Here is a 16999-nt window from a genome sequence, read left to right as displayed (position 1 = left end):
TATCAATACGGTCTCTTTCAATACTAAAGCGTCGGGTATGATTTACAGAGACAAGGCAGCAGACCTTGCTTCATAAAGCTTCACTTCTAACCGGTCCACATTTTCCCTCCCTTACGGTATAAGCGAAATTCTTCTCTTACTTTACAGTCACTTGCACTATCATTTTTCTGATCTTCCTCCCCACACCTCTCGCAAAGAAAGATCCACATAGTGTAAACTTAAACAAGGACAAAAGAAGCATAACCAATATTGCTACTGTTTGTTGTTGCTAATTACAGAAGAAAACCAACAGAAGATATTTTCCCATGTTAGCTTTATTGCCTTTTTTGTGTTGCAATTTAGAGTATTTAGCATCTTTAAACCAATTGCATACATTTTGGAGACATTCACAAATTGTCAAAGTTTTGAATAAATTTCACCTACAGCGACATCACTAGGTCAAAAAAAACGTTAAGTGTCTGAGAGACTGAGGAGACTGTTTTTCACTTGATTCAAATTTTGTTTCCAGGTGTTTAGAGTGTCATACAATTGCTGCCATTGCTGCTTTCCAAAAGTCCGATGTGTGCTGTGACTAGAGAAGTAAAATAAAATTGGAAAATGATTACTAGATGTCTTGCTCACCTAATAATTCTTTTATAGCATTACTCTCACAAGTGAATAGGAAAAATTTTATTTCCTCTATATAAAGGACCAGTTAGAGATTTCTGTAGCCTTCCCAAATATTTAAAGCAAAAACAGTCATTAGTATTCTTGTCACTATTAGGTCATTAAATGAAATGTGCTGGAAAATAGGACTCTTTCATTAAATAAGCTAATCACATTCAGTGTGAGCTTTAATAAAATTATGATAAATAGCAACTATTTAACTACCAGCAACTGATAGGAACAATACCTTGCTTCTAGTTAAAATATCCTACAAATATAAGTGAAATAATTAGAACACACTAAGTTCTGCAAAATGCTATGAAGAATTAAGTCTTACCTGACAACTACTTTCCTCTGTGTCTGATCTATTTTGCAGTATACCATCTTTGTCTTTACGGCTGCAAAAAAGCAATGCTATTTTGAGCAGTGTTTTCGAGGTAGTACAAAGGTATTAAGCTGCATAAAAACTGTTCAAAATGAGATCAATACAAACATAAAAACACAGCAGTTCATATTGTTTTGCTGTTGGTTTTAACAGTCTAGTAGGCAGAAAAACAAAACGATGTAACAAGATGAAGGTCATGCATGAATCCTATTGTTTGGTGCCAGTCTATTAAAGCAATATCCTGTACAGTTTTTATGAACAACTCTCCCCTACAAACACATCCTGTTTTAATGACAGCAAACAATTTATTAGTTCTGTAAAGAATTACATGAAATACAGTTCCTGTCACTGAAAAGAAAAACACTGTTTAAAAGATAAGTTAGGCATGTCTTAAGCATGGAGTTTTGCAGCTATATCTTGTAACAAACACAGAAATTAAAAATGAGTATTTTTCTGAATATTTAACATTAGCTTAGAAGACTATAAAAGGTATTGTTTGTTAGCGTTGTGTAAAGTATGGTACTACAGTTCTTACCATCAATAACAAATGCTTCTACATCATCAGCTCCAATCTGAAGTTCTTGTTGCATTGTGTCAAATGAGATTTCTTTATTCTCTACAGCCATTCCCATGAAAGTAAGTAGCCTCATTTTTGCCATATTGTGTTCGTGCAACAAGCCTGGGTAAAAGCATTGATAGTTTATGGATACGAGTTATAATTCATTCATTTGTTTTTCATGTTAGTTTTACTACATGTGCTTTTAATAATTTAAATTTTATTTCACATCAAGAAAATATTACACCTGCCCTTATCAACATTTTTTAAGGTAAACCATTAATTCCTGTATCTTCCTTGTGTTCTGCTAAAATAGCTGGGTTAGTTGTGAATTCATTAAGACTCAGTCGTTGTCAGTAAAAGGTAATAAATATCTACAAAAGTGAAGCACACAGATTTGTGAAACGGTAAAAACATCACCTTAACAGAATCTTAGGTGGTTAGGGTGCAAATGAATTTTTCAGTTGGATCATTTGGAAGAGCAGCAATGCAACGACAAATGGAAAATACATGACTGGCAATGTCAAAACCTTCTTACAGCCTCAGCGCTCATTCTCACACAGTTGCTTGAAAATAAACCTCTCTCACTAATGCTTTAGCAATGTAATGTTTTTGTGCCAGAATAATTTTTTTTGGCACCGAATTAACTGTTTATACCACAGCAAAAAAACATCATGAGTCACGTGTACGTTTACAGCGTGTGCTCTTCAGGCATAGAGTAACAGATATTAAAAGTCAGGTTCGATCTTCTACATGATTGTATGACTGGCAACACGAGGAATAGAGCCAAGGGCTAGCACATCTAAATCAGAGACCATTTTCCTGAAAAAAAGTCTAGGCCAACAAAGTTAAGACATGCAGCTGAACCAAGGCATTTCCTAATCCGAGTTCTGTGAGGTACCAACTAGGACTGGAAGTTTCTTTAAAATGAATGCCAATCATTTTGTTTTGGAATGATGTTCTAAACACTCACATTGCTTCAGTAAATATTTAAGTTTGGAATTTATAACATCCATACACTAACAGGAAAGCACATTAGTGCAGGACATCATGTTGTGTTAATTAGCTATAATTATGATGCAGGTTCCCTGTTTGGCACCGATTCAACAAAAATGCGATCACCATAATTCATACGAATAAGAAGCACCAGCAACTCTACCTAACTGGGTTTAATGGAACTCTACAAGCATCAAAAAATCAATTAGCACACATTAACCCTAATTAACAAATGCAAATGAGATGCTGATGAACTTTCAGAAAAAGACTGCTGATAATACCAGATTAAATGTGGACATGTTAGGGCGACGCAGTTGACACAGATAATGCTACCACTGGCCTAAACTGTCGGCATTAATAAAACAACAAATTGTAACAAGCTGATGCCACCTGTAGCAGCCTTCACTGCACAGCTTTCATACATTAGTTTTAATTGGTCCTGATCCAGGAAAGGTTAGAACTAAAGCTGATGCTGCACTGTCACTCAAATCCTGTTACTAATATCCTTTATTTTAAAGCCCAATATCTTGGCAAGTTATTTAAAAAAACAAACAACAACTTTAAAGCATCATTAAAAATCTATTTATTTTTGGGAAGAGATCACAGATGTTCAGAAGAATTTTTGAATGCCTCATCTAATAATTGTATTGTTTTCTATACCAACCTGGTTTTCAAAGGCATGGCTGAAACACTTAGACAAGTTCCTAGCATCCCGATCTGCACTGCCTCAGAATCTCTACCTTGTCCACCGCTCAAAGCCATTCAGAATTTTGAGTTCACCACAAAGCAGGTGAGAAATCAAGATAACTGCAAGTAAGGCTGTCTTTCAAAACAGTTACACAGATATTTAAGGATTTTACTAACATTATGTGGATTCTAGATATATTGAAAATGCACACACTGTATATTCACAGAGGTAAACACAGATACAGGGAGGCAAAGCCAAAGAAGAAATCATGACTATTATACGATTAATACTACATAGATGTGTAATTAATCTTCCATCAATATAGTCAAATGTTAGCATAACGGCATTTTTAGCAAATACTTCTGTGGACAAATAACTAAGAGATATGCCATTTTGATACATCAAAATGATTACAATGCAAAACCCACTTTCCCCTAGGAAAGAAAGGCCTAAGATGTCTACACAACCGATGTTCAAAAACGTGACAAAAGGTATGCTTATCCTACATACGCATTTACAAACTGCCAAAAACTTGCTAATTTTAACCACAAAAAATCACATTGCTATTTCCATCATTTTAATACCCAAAGTACCAGCATTTTAAAGCTTTGAGGGCAATTATTCTCAGAATTATACCACACTCCATTAAACAAAATAATGCATGTGTTAAAAGGCTGCACTAAACTCTGTTTTAGCAAAACTATGCCTTTCCTCAAATGCATTCAGCCAGTGTTCAAGTGTCATTTCAAAATCAAAGTTATAAAAAAAAAAATAATCTGATTTTTATGGAAACATTTATTCATTACCAATATGTCAAAACCTTAATGCAGTAATAAAAAAATCTGCATCATTGAGCAATTTCTGCATTGTCACTGACCCCTGTCCTAAAAAGCTGGAATATAAAAAACGTAATTTTAATGCATGCAATAGCTTATGAACCAGTGCTCCTTTGAAACAGTCAATTACACATCAACGGGGGAGTGTCAGAGTGTTAATTACTACTCCTTTTTTCCACAGTGTGTAAATAAAGAGGGTGCTGACATTAACATTCCATCACATTGCTTCATGTGATGAAACAAATTAACTGGGACAGACCGTGGCTTGCTGGGTCTAATACATCAGCACATGCAAACACACACACTATTTGCATGTTTTATCTTACTGTTTAGGAGAAGTATCTGCTGTTATAAAGTTATTAACCATAAAAAAAATGAGAGATTTATAGAAGCTGCTGGCTTACTCAACAAAGTTGTGATCTCTGGCCTAGCCTAGAGTATCAATGCATTAAAACTCCCCTCCCGAGAAGTTCTCTTCCAAACCTGTAAAACAGCTTGTCCTAGTAGAACAAACCACAGTTAGACGGTCCACTTACGATGCAGTAGAGGTTAGAGTCTACAAACACTAACCCGTTCTTAAAAATTCCTATTCCGTTTCCTTGGCTACAATATATGGGTTCAAACTGAAGCACTTTGCGGCTTCCATGTCTTAAGCCACATAAATAGTCAGAAATGTAATGATCTGAAAACTTACCAAGGGAGTCAATGAAGTCCTTGTTGTTCTGATAAAACTTGACATAGGATGCTAGTTTAGCACTTACAAAAATTGTCAAAAGCTAGAAAATGGAAAACAAATATAAGAACAGTTTAAATATTACCTGTGTTTCCCTCCCTGCAGACTGGACAGACATATATATAAAAACTATTGGTACTGAAGAGAAAAATAAACTGTTAAGAGCTAAAATTCTGTCTTTTGTCAATAGCTGAGGGCAGTCTGTCCTGAGCTTACTTCCTTTTCTCAGACTCGAGAGCCAGTTTTGCTACAGAACTCATGTGAGGGCAGGATTTGTAACAAGATCTTGAGTTTCTGAAACTTCTAAAGGGAAACATTTCACATGTAGTATATTTCTGTTTAATTCTAAAAGCATGAAAAGAAACAGTTCCTCACAGCTCAATACTACTGGCATAAATAACTATTCTAATGAATTTCAAAAGACACTAATAAAACAGGGCACTCTACAGATCTCAAAACATCTTGGTAAAAACAAAGTTACTTACATCATGAATAAGTTCTCCTTCCAAAAATTTGACTGGTTTTAAGGCAAGAAGATGATCAAAGAGAAAGGTATTTGGGTCCTTCAATGCTCGTACAATACATCTAATTAGAAAAGTAAAATACTTATTTTTACAGCAATACACATTTTTATGAGTAAGTGCAACTCAATTTGTTGCTCCTTGCTTTTTCAGGAAACACCTAAGGGTTTTCAACTTTTCTTAACTGTAAGAAAAGGTCACATTCCAATTTCAATCTCCAATTTACAGATGGAAAAAACAAGCAACTAAAGCATTAAGTAATTTGCCCAGTATCACAAATGAAATTTGCCAGGTGGTAAGACTACAGATCACCCTACTGTTTCCATCTATGCATTTATTTCCAGCCCAGCCTTCATTCCTAGAGGTAGTTTTACTGTCCTCCTAAAGCTTCACAGAATTAAGCTGTTTAGGAAGATTAATTACACTCTAATACGTGACACAAAACAGAGAAAACCTCAACACCAAACACTGCGAGGCCGATGATTTATCGGTTGCGGCTCCAGACTATAAACAGACCTGAAGTGTTTCTAGAACTCTAGATGAAAGCTTTTGTTCAGCGGCACATCAGAAGACTTAGCGCTACCCTCGCTCTGACGGGCTGGACTGCGACCCCGCCACGTAACGTACACCCAGAAGAACCTAAGGCCTGCACAGACGCAGCAATATGATAAACCTGAGGTAGGCGTGTTCTTTCAGATGTGAAAAGCCTCACGAGATGTGAAAGACTACCCTGATTGCTGTAGGGTAGTCAATGAAGTTGTCATTTATGCACAGACGCGTTAATTCTCAAAAGGAGTCATCCTGATTTTCCTCCACGCTCAAGTATAAACAACTCCCTTGAGAGCTGTTGGTTGTACACACCGGGCAGAACAACACAACTTATTAAAAACAGCTAATTCCTAAGAAGAATCATGGTAGGTAGAATGTCAAAATACAAGCTCTTACTCGTTTTGGTCGATGGGGAAAATACACTGTTAAGAATGAATTTACTCTCAGCTTGTCCAACAAATAAGTTTATTTCTGTGTGGTTCACACACTTAGTACTTGCTCACAGAAAAGAGAGCAAGAATTTCCTTTCAAAAGGAAGCGCTATTTAAAAAGAGCATTCGCAGTTGGAGAATCAAAAAATCAGGAAGTAAAAAATGTAAAATAAAGGATGCCAATTCAAATTTCGATTGCACAGTTGATATAAACGACTTCCTTACCCAAGGCTGATCTCTCAGCAGTGACCTGCCATACACCTGGGCACTTGTACAGAGGAGTAAACCTGACTCTCTGCCCAGGAACAACCAAACCTACCATACACTGCAGATAAACTCTTGCTCAAGTCAGCTGTGCTATAGAAAAGAGGCTGTGGCAGGGCCCTTGCGAGCCAGGCCATTCCATACTTTTAATAGTAAGGCAATCAACATAATTTAGCAACTGAGAAAAAGCTACTTTTAAGGAAAAGAGGAATTCACTATTACCTGTGAGCATCAACTCTAGCCTGGGAAGCATTGTCCTCTGTGTAACTTCCCAGTAGTTCCACCATTACTTTTGCTGCAGTGTCACTATAGAAGACAAATAAAGTTACCTCAGGATTGCTGGAAAAATAGTTCAAACAAGACACTCAAATATTTAAATAATTCCATTATGATGTTATAGGTCAAATTAAATTACACTTGAAAAAGATGTAGATGATCCATTTTAATTCTAGCGGAGAGAACAAATTAACTAGATGTATTCTTTCAATTCTTGTTCTACAAAATGTTTATCTTCACTCTTCATTTCATTCTCTTAAATTGATAAATTACCTGCTGGTTATGGAAAAAGCTTTCTGAGCTAGGAACAGCTTTATATGGTTCACTAGAATGCTCCTCTTACGCACATCTGGATTTAATCATTGCAGAATAAGTAGCACTGCAAAGTTTATTTCAAATGTAAAATGGCATATCTTAAAGAATATTTATGGTCAGGAAAATGACTGTACATAAGCTGCCTTTTCTTCTTTCACAGATTCTCTCTTCAAGTGTTCCGATTGCGAGCTGCTCATTTTACTGATGGAGTTAAGCAGCCCGCAATTAGATTGGCTTAGGCTGCTGTGAAGCAAGCAGCTTCCAACAGTGCTTCGACAGACAGGTTTTAGAAAAACAATTCCTTCTGAGAAAACTGAGTAAAAACCTACAGCCTTGTCTACTCAGGTTCTTTTGTAAACAACAGCTCCTCAATGTTGCTGCAAGCCACCTTCGACACTGCTACTGGATCATTTTAACAGATTTTGACTTATTTTTCATGTAACAGTTCTCAGCACTAGTGAGGCCAGCAACTGCCGATGCTTTTTACAAAATTTTCAGAAAAAAACAAACACACTAAATATATTGTATGTATATACACAGAAAGCTACTTCCTACTTCTCATGCAATTCTGGTTAACTATTCAAATAGAAGGCTTTGACAGTTCTTCTACACACAGTATAGATTTTGCTGCTGCCATCTCACTACTTCCTTCGAAGAAGATGGGGTGTGGATGTAGAAATGACCAAAACACAGTAACGTCAGTGTCTGCTTTGCAGAGTCCTCCCATGATTACACACAGACTGGCAACTACTTTACCAAGAGGTATTTTCTCAGTAGACAGGAGGAAGGCTGGATACTGCTCTCCAGAGTAAAGTGAGTTATAGTGTAAAGCTAAGCTCTTCCTTCAGAGTAGCTCATTTCCAAATACAACGAATTTCCCCGTGTGGTCTAATAGGCCTACAAAATTTTCCTTGAAAGAAAAAACAGTGCCAGAATAGTTTCAATTCGCTTTAATGACTTAAGTTAATGGCATAAATTGCAGCGGGAAGGAACAAACCAACAGAACGCTCCCAACACCTGCTGTGCTGTGACACAGATTTAACCCATATCGCAGCACAGGTCTGAATGGTTTTTATAGTACAATGACACAGTCTTTACATGGGTATTTATTTTAAATCTCACAATACTACTATTTGACAACTTCTCCATAAGCTGAGCTTTTGTGCTCCTAGAGAATTTACCAGATCTTATAGATGTGCAGTACAAATATTAAGACATTGTGGGAAACAAGTAATATCAGAGATAATCAGGATGTACATTGAGTGAAGACAGTTTGTGCCCAAGGCAGGTGATTCTTCCATAGGTTCCAGCCATTATTCCAGAACCGTGTTCACAGACGTAAACTCGAATGAAACATTTGTTTTAAGACTCCAGCATTGAAGAGGTCAGCTTATGTTTTGTCACGGCAACTGATACTGGTATATAGAGGAACTGATAGCTCTCTACCAGTGAAATAAAATTAATTTAGACAGCTTTATATACGAAAGAACCATTTGCATGTAAATCAGCCTACGACGATGATTTTCGCACTAGTGAAATCTTACCAACACTAGATGGTCTAGTGAAGACAAAGCACCAGTCCCATGCAGGACTGATACTATATGGACACTCAGAGGCTCAGCTCATGTGCTACTCGCCCTGACAATACAAGACTCCTTATTTAATATAAGCTTTCAGTAGTTGTTCTTACGCACTTCAGAACTGCGTTACAGACTTCTGGAACTTCTCCTCTCCTTCCCCTTCCCTTAGGAGCAAAAGTTGAAAACTATGCATTTAACTAATTTTGAATAGTATTTGCAATCCTTCCACCTTTTTTTTTTTTTTTTTTAGTTTTTTTTAAAGTGGGAAGGAGTGGAATCTTCCACTTGTATTTCTAGGAAACACCAGAATGCTACAAGACAATTACTCCCAAACTTTCTGTGCTAAATTCTTGGGAGCCTCAGCAAATATGGCAGGTCTTTTAATGTTATTAATTTTGTTTAGTGTCAAATTACTACCATAAATTAGGATGTTTCAGGCAGTAATACAGATCAGTTTTACCAAAGCTCATTGCTAAATGTTTATCTCACCTAAGATGCAAATGTGAACATTTTTTCTAGCAAGACAGCTTGCACAAGTACTCTTGGCTCCACTTGCCAGTCTGGATGCATAACTTGACAAAAAGCGAGTGAGAGTTGAAGAGTGATGGTAGATAAAAGGAAGAAAAAAGAGACTTAGTTCAGAGACTTAGTAAGATGTTAGAATCGAGTCCCTCTACATTACATGACATTAAATGGAACCAAAATTAAATGAAACAATTATTTCGCAGGTGCCTGACATGCTGAGCTTTTTGCTACAGGTGTTAATAACCAGACTTGCCAGACCTGTTTGAATGTAAACTTGGGCAGGAGTAATCCCTCTCTGAATCCTGCCAGGTCAATGGCAGAGACCAGCTGCAGGATGCATCAGGCGGGCACCTGGCAGGGCCTCACAGCAGAACTCAACCCTGTGGCTGCGTGCGAGCCACGCACGCCTGTAAAACTCCATCTACAACCGGACAAGAAAACAGGCTGCGTTACCTTGCAGTTTCACGCCAACACAGCTAGGAAAATGCTGAAGCCTAGAAGCAGCTGAGGCACAAACCTCCACTGCACAGCTTTTATGGCAAGGAGCACAAGCAGCAGAGAAAGTAACTAATCTCTTGCAAAGTTCAGCTACCAAATACAGATCTCAGAAACAAGCCACACCAGCCATCTGTTTTCCAGCCACCATCAATTTTTCTTCAGTTCATCAAGGGAAAGACAAAAATCCCTCTTTGAAGAGATCAGGATGATTCTGATCATCAGAAAGAAGAAACTTCAACCAGAAAGTGGCTGGAAAAGATCTGATGAAACAAGTTTTCACTTATGACCGCAGTAAAGGGAACACCACACTAACATCTGCATGCTCTGCTTTTCATGAGCTACCTATCTGTTTCACTATCAACTTATCCACTGGGGAAAAGTCTATTATTAGCTACGGAAAACCATCTCTTCTGCCACATTGAGCAAAGTTAAAACATAAAATGAACCAAAAAACACCTAAATTCAATTGTTTTCAACAAGGTATTCTTTTCCCTTGATTATAAATCAACACAGTAACTGAGGTACGATTTTTATTACTTCTTTTTCAGTTCCCACTTATCTTCCTATACTGCTCGATAGAGCAACATTCCTGAGTGCTAAAACTGGAATGCTGCTGTGAGTTTCCCATACTATTGCAAATACTGCCCACTGATCCAGGAGAGTGAACCAGGTCAAAGGTGCTAGGGTCACTTCTTGTTTTCTTTTCTGGAGAGAAGTGTAAGTGCTCTGAAAAATTGCTCCGCTCAGTGCAAAGCTTGCTGCAACAGATGGTAAGGATGCTGAGTGCAGGAGTAATATGTTAAAGGGTTTGTGAAAGTTTTTAAAGCCTAGTTTAAAAATATCACCTATTATTAGTACTCAAAAACTATTTGGTAGCAAGGTTACTGGCAGCACTGGAAAACAAAAATTAGAAGTGTAATCCATACATTTAGTAACAAGACTAGCTAAAAATTTACTTAGCTATTAAGTATGGGAATTAAGCTGGCTAAAAATTCTCAACAAATCAATAGGATGAGAAGTGTTTAAAGGAAAGGAGCATTACAAAGTACCAGTCTAATGCTTCTGAAACAAATTAAGCACTAAGACATGTATAAGATCTCCAATTAACATTTTTGAAATTATTTTGACCATCTGAAATCTGTCATGTCATACTATCAACACAAAAGCATCTTCATGTTAGTAACAGGAATAGGAATTCCTAATAATGCTGTAGCTCAGTGTAACTACTCCACAAGGATTAATCATCCCTAAATTGTTAGTTAAAAACAATCCTGCTATGCTGACACAGCATTTCCAGGCTACAATTTCACCAGGCCAGAATAAGCTAACTCTCCCTCCCAGAAGAAACTTTCCTCTTATGACAGCTTCACACTTGCCTTTTCTAACCCCTGGCAAGGTCACCTCCCCAGTCCAACCCACCATGCAGTTGTACAAACGTCTACACCAACACAAACACACACAGGCACTGGTAGCTGGAGGGGACAGGACAGAATCACTTCCTTCTGCAGCAGTACAAGGTTATGCAAACACAGAAAAAGCAAGTGCAGCTCTGCTACCAGCGTAAATCAGCAGCATAGAGGTCCTGGTGTTGCTTCCCTATGAAAATTAAAAAAACTTAGAAAACTAACTCAGAAAACAGAGTGAAAGGGAAGAGCAGGGGGAAGCAACACACACTCCCTCCACACACACACACACACATCCCAAACTACAGCAGGGACACTTTAGATAGGCTAAAACTGTTGCTGAACCACAAGCTGAAAACCCTTCTGGATACCAGCCCGTCTCTATAGCCCCAGCCAAGGCAGTCAATACACCCTATCACATCTGTAAGATAAACTGATGACAGCTCTCAGTTAAGACTTACATTCATTTACAGCACGATACACACAGGATTACTTTACATGCCAGAAGACACTGGCCTGCCAAGTTTGTTAGATCAAAGATGCTTCTTATGATCCGGGATAATAATTTAAAATGGCCAAGCAGGTATTCTGTGGACATTAATTTCCACGACTAGTGGAAAGCTCTGTCCTAAAGGTAATGTTTACATTAAAAGACTGATTCTGCTAACTGTGATTGATAAGCCTTCTAACATCATTAAATAAGAGATAGCACTACCATGCACTAAAACGTCAAAAGTGCAATTAAACAATAAACTTGGCATAATGCTACAATGCTCAAAGATCAACATTTATAGAAAGTGATAGTTTTACTTTGGGAGTCTGTGGTTTGCAGGTAATTTACTACTAACTTCCATATTCTTGGAAACACTGGTTTAATATGAAAGTGCTTAAAAACACAGAAAGAAAAACAAACAGGTATATTTGGATTGAATTATCAGTCCAGGGTAATTTTAAAAGTGCTGTGAGAAATACTTTCCCTACAGATCACTTACAATACATCAACTTAAAATACAGTTATCTAGTATCTGTTACTTGTATTTTATACCTTTTTTTGCAGTCTACTAGGACATCATACAGCAGTCTCAGAAGAGTATGCTTTTTCTCTGTGCCGAGATTCCAGTCAGAAATCCATTTTCGGACCTAGGTAGCATACAAGTGAAAAAGAAGCATTGGGGAAAAGACTAAAATAAATCTAAAAATATTTCTCATTTTCTCTCAAGCAGAAAAGGATTGAAAAGATCTTCCACAAAGATTTCTCCTTTGGGTCTTCTGACTCATGCTCCCCATGCAGAACCTGGAAGTTTTCCCGTGAGAAGCCAAAAGCCTGTGCTCTCCATGTTTACTTCCTAAATAAGGACGAGTGACTCTAACACACTGGGATTCCAGAGCAAGGGACAAGAACTTCATGCCTCATTCCTGATGAAAGCTTCTCACTTCCATTGCTCCACAGGAATTGGACAGATACATTTAACTATGTTCAGCATCAGCAGAAAACAAATGGCAACTTGATTTATGTTCTGTAGACGGACATTTACAAGAAATTCTCTATTCTACATTTCTTCTTTCACTAGGCTCTGGCAATTTATAACAAGAAGAGATGGTCTGTATCAACTCTGACTAATTTTTAGTGAGATGCCACACGGTTAATACAAAGGCCGTAACACGATGCACCGCATTAATTACCTGATCTAGTTCAGTTGGAATGTACTGGATGGCACCACACGATGAGGCCACTTTAAGAAGGCTGCAGTACACTGTGTATCTCACAGGAGTGTTCTTATCCATACCATGGAAAAGATTGCTCAGCCTAAACCACAAACAATTAAAAACTGAGTTAAAGAGATCTCGAAAAACTTTAAGGGAGTGCACACAAATATTTCTATTAAGAGGCGTGTTAGTACACGTAAAGCACCTGGTGGCACCTTACATCCGTGAGGAATTCTAACGGCTTTCGGTTTTGTAAGTTTTCAGCAGGTAAGCTGAAAACTCCATGCACTTTAATTTTTTGTAACACTTAATGTTTGTAACATTCAAGTAAACAAAGTATATCGGTACTTCTATTTTACAACAGAGAAAAAGGTGGCTAAAAAAAAAACAAGAGTGCTTCCTGCAGACGCTCCACACTTTGATTTCAAGACACAGAGTTGCGAGATGCCATTGTCTCGCTTTCCTCTGTGCAATACTTACAGCTGCAATCTAAGAGATGGGCGCTCCCCTTCCCGAAATTTTACTAACTTCTCACACAGGTTTTCAATCAGCGCTTCTTGTTTGTCAGGTTCCAGGATAAGAAGCAAAGAGACTACACTGTTCATTACGCTCTCAACATCTGCACAGAACAAAACATGCAGCTGTTTATAATTGCAAGCAGCAATCATCAGTAGCTATTTACTGCAAGAGAGTTACTTCTGCTACGAACGATTATCCCGCATCAGCAAGAACTGTAAAAGACAGAAACGTCAAGATAATCGACCTGGTTATTCGTCAGAATGTACCAGAGATTTGGCTCGTGGTCTTTCACCAACACATCTCCACGTAAAGCAAGAATTACCACTCTAAGGTCAGAACAGAATTTGGTATTTGATGTCACACTTGCTCCAAATTCTCTGTTCCCACATAAGAGAAGTCAGAGGAACATCAGGTTTCAGTCTTAAAAAAGCAGTGGCTTCCTCCTACACATCCAGAATATTGCCCCACAGTTCTAGAGTGAGAATACTAACAGCCAGTGCTCAACTACAGCAAAACATTTCACTGGGAGCACGTGGGAAACCCAGACCACAGAGAAAATTCCAGCAAGAACAAAGTATATTCAAAAGCCTCCCCAGTTCCTGTTTTAAGCACGGTGTTACATCCATTCCAAACAGGACCAGGCAGGTTTTGTGCTTTCTTTTCACAGCCTGCCCAAATATCAGCTATGTAAAGAATAAGCACAAAATTCATTACATATGGAAAATATTATTTATTCCCAAAAATTACACCCGAACATCAAACAGCAAAGCAATAAGCTTCTCCAGTATTTCACACTCATTTGCCTACAGCAAAAGGCAACACGAAAAATAATCTTAAGTACTCCTCTTTAGATGAACCATGCATTCTTTCATACACCACATACTCATATTAATAATTGATTTTTTACATGTAAAAGTTCTAAATGGAACTTATACAATGGTACAGAGCACAAGAGGCACAGAAAGATCGTTTAAGGCTTCTTCAGTGTCATTAAAACACTACTACAGTTTCTAAGGTTTTATAGTCCTACCTCAAAAAGAGTTACTGACTACTGAAAATTCCAATAATTTAGACAATATTATTCAACTAATGTTTAGGCCTTAAAACTTCTACTCACAGCTGTCTAGTCCTAAATTTTGTTGTTACTTTAATTTTTGTTGATTCGCAGCACCACGGCCATTAATTGACAGTGAGTCTTATTTTTATCACACATTTTTTTTCAGAGAAAAAAAAATATTTTATACGCCACTCGCTATGCCCTCATCACAAGCACAGCCTAGCTCAATTTCTGACTTCTTCAAAGGGCACTGGACGTTTGGAGAAGCACATGCAAATTTTACACGGCAATGACGGAAACAAGCACCGCCAGTTTTAGAAAGATGCATGTGTTAACATGCAAGCCATGCCACACACCTCTAAATTCTGCCCCCTGTTACCTACTTGGAAGCACTGATAGCAATACACTTAGCAAAACCAACAAGAGTTAAAGATGCAAACCTTTGTCATCCTCTTTCAGGCACACATCACAAACTTCAATAATCTGTGTCAAGTCAACATGAAGTCCACCTTCAGCGTTTTCTTCAGAGATTTCTGCTCCTTTGGATTTCAGGTAAGCTCGAAGTTCTGCAGCCTTGAAAAAAAAACCCACAGTACACACAAAACAGTTGTTTTATGAACAGCAAAGTCAAAGCAATTGCATTTCTTACAGATTTTTGTTCTGCAACCACTCTTCTGCTCCTGCCGCTCACTCACAGTAGCTCTCTCTTCTCCCTGCCACCCCAAATCCTACATCGTTCCCTCTCCTCCGCTTTAACATACAAACCAAATACCAACTCAGTGCACGTGCTGTGGCTGGTTTGCCAGTAACTGAATAAATCAGTTATCAACTCTTGACCTTTCTCACAGTAGGAACATGCCACTTACAACTGGTTAGACAACAGCAGGCCTGGTAAGTTTTTTGCGACAAAGATGCCTTCTTCTTATGAATTTTTATTATCTTTTACTCCCTTTCAAAACTTCAGGTGTAACAACAAAAACGTTTAGTTGCACCTTCAGCAGAAAAGGATATAAACAAAACCACTTTAGAGAAAGCAGAATTTACCGTCTTCACACAAGTTAAAGACAGCTCCAATATAATCCTACAAGCTGCCTGACCTCGTTAGGATTTAAACCCACACTAAGAAAATACCTTTCCCCTAGCGACAGGCCTATGCATTAAATTTACAGCCCATGGTTTCAGCGGCTGAACCATAACCCTCAGAGACGATCTCCACAAGACCATCCAACTTCTGGCACGGGGGAACTCTGACCACGGCGCTACTATGACACCAGGTGCCACTTAGGTCCAGTTTGCTGTACAATCGTTATGGTACCACAAGACACAGCTAAACGCTTCGGGACCCTTCACTGCACTGTAGGTGTTTCAGACTAACTACTTGACAGGCGTTCATCAGACGTGACAGCAATGGGGAACGGGAAAGAAGGCTGCCAGCTGCGTGTGCGTTCCTCGGACATTTCCAACCATGTATGTACACACCACTTAAAAGATACTGGGAACAATCAACCCTAAAATTCAAAGGCTATCAAAGAAGTAGCTCAAAGACGAAACAGTTCCCACGCCTGTCCTGTAGTATCAAGAATCCTGCAAAACCGAGATGCGTAAGGAATGCTCTGGCCCATATCTGAACTAGTTTTCCTCTCCTAAACAAAAGTTCTGCTGAGAAGAGATGAAAACAAAGTATTAGGGGGGTGAAAAACGCTGAAGACGAAACCGCGAACACAGACTTATCCCTCAGCTCGCAGTTTCTTTAATCTGCCTGTGAAGTCTCCCCAGGAAACAGCCCAAACGAGTTCACGGAGAGACACGCGTGTTCGTAGCGAGCGCGGCAGCCTTCGGCAGGACAGGTACACGCCCCGCCAAGGGGGCAGGCCTGACACGGACGGGCCCGGACCCCCGCCCCGCCGCGCAGGCCGCCGCAGCCCGGCCCGTCCTGTTCCCCACCCCGGGATCGACCCCCGCGGGCCGGGGCCCGGCCCCCTGGCTCTGCCACCGGCCCCTCCGCGACCCGCCGAGCCCCCGCCGCCGACCTGATCCTCCTCCGTGATGTCGATAAAAGCCGGGACGCTCATGGCGGCGGAGGCTCCCGCGGCCGCCCCGAGCACGCCGCCCGCACCGGAAAGGCAGAGGAACTTCCGGCGCCGCGCGTCGCCCGCTTCCGCTTCCCCGCCGCCGGGGGGCGGGGCGGACGGGCGCTCGCGCCCCGCCCCGCCCCGCCCGCCGCGCGCCGCCGCGAGAGGATCGTTCCCGGTGCCTCCGCGCGATCGGTGTGTGTCGCGACAGGACCGTTACCGTGGGGAAGGAAGGAGGTTTCTTTTTTTCTCCCTCCACCTGAAAGGATTTTTTTCCTGCTCTTTCCCCGCCACCCCCCGCAGTGCAGGTTCTTGCCTGGTCCTTTTCCCAGGAGAGTTGAAATAACAGACTCGGTTGAGGTTTGTCGGGAGTGAAACCTGGTCAGAGAAAGGACCGGAGTTCCCACCCGTGTGCCAGTAACCTGCTGCTGCCTTGGCTCGTA

General features: G+C 39.6%; 1 protein-coding gene across 3 annotated transcripts; it reads right to left on the bottom strand.

Moving 5' to 3' along the window:
* Window positions 1-296: 296 nt before the first annotated feature.
* Window positions 297-16591, bottom strand: EIF3M (eukaryotic translation initiation factor 3 subunit M). 3 transcript variants are annotated; one of them, XM_086613341.1, is made up of 11 exons: window positions 16515-16591; window positions 14925-15057; window positions 13389-13527; window positions 12885-13008; window positions 12247-12341; window positions 6827-6910; window positions 5325-5424; window positions 4801-4882; window positions 1566-1709; window positions 983-1043; window positions 297-571 (listed from the first exon to the last, which is right to left on the bottom strand). In XM_086613341.1, the coding sequence occupies exons 1-11, from the start codon at window positions 16554-16556 to the stop codon at window positions 451-453; spliced, it is 1125 nt and encodes a 374-aa protein (XP_086469467.1). In that variant the 5' UTR covers window positions 16557-16591; the 3' UTR covers window positions 297-450. The 3 variants fall into 3 exon arrangements, with proteins under 3 accessions (XP_086469467.1, XP_086469468.1, XP_086469469.1); XM_086613342.1 differs by lacking the exon at window positions 1566-1709; XM_086613343.1 differs by lacking the exons at window positions 12885-13008; window positions 13389-13527; window positions 14925-15057.
* Window positions 16592-16999: the final 408 nt, after the last annotated feature.

Source organism: Tauraco erythrolophus, chromosome 6 (genome assembly GCF_009769465.1).
Source record: "Tauraco erythrolophus isolate bTauEry1 chromosome 6, bTauEry1.pri, whole genome shotgun sequence".
Taxonomy (NCBI): Eukaryota; Metazoa; Chordata; class Aves; order Musophagiformes; family Musophagidae; genus Tauraco; species Tauraco erythrolophus.
This window is presented reverse-complemented; position numbering and strand designations above follow the sequence as displayed.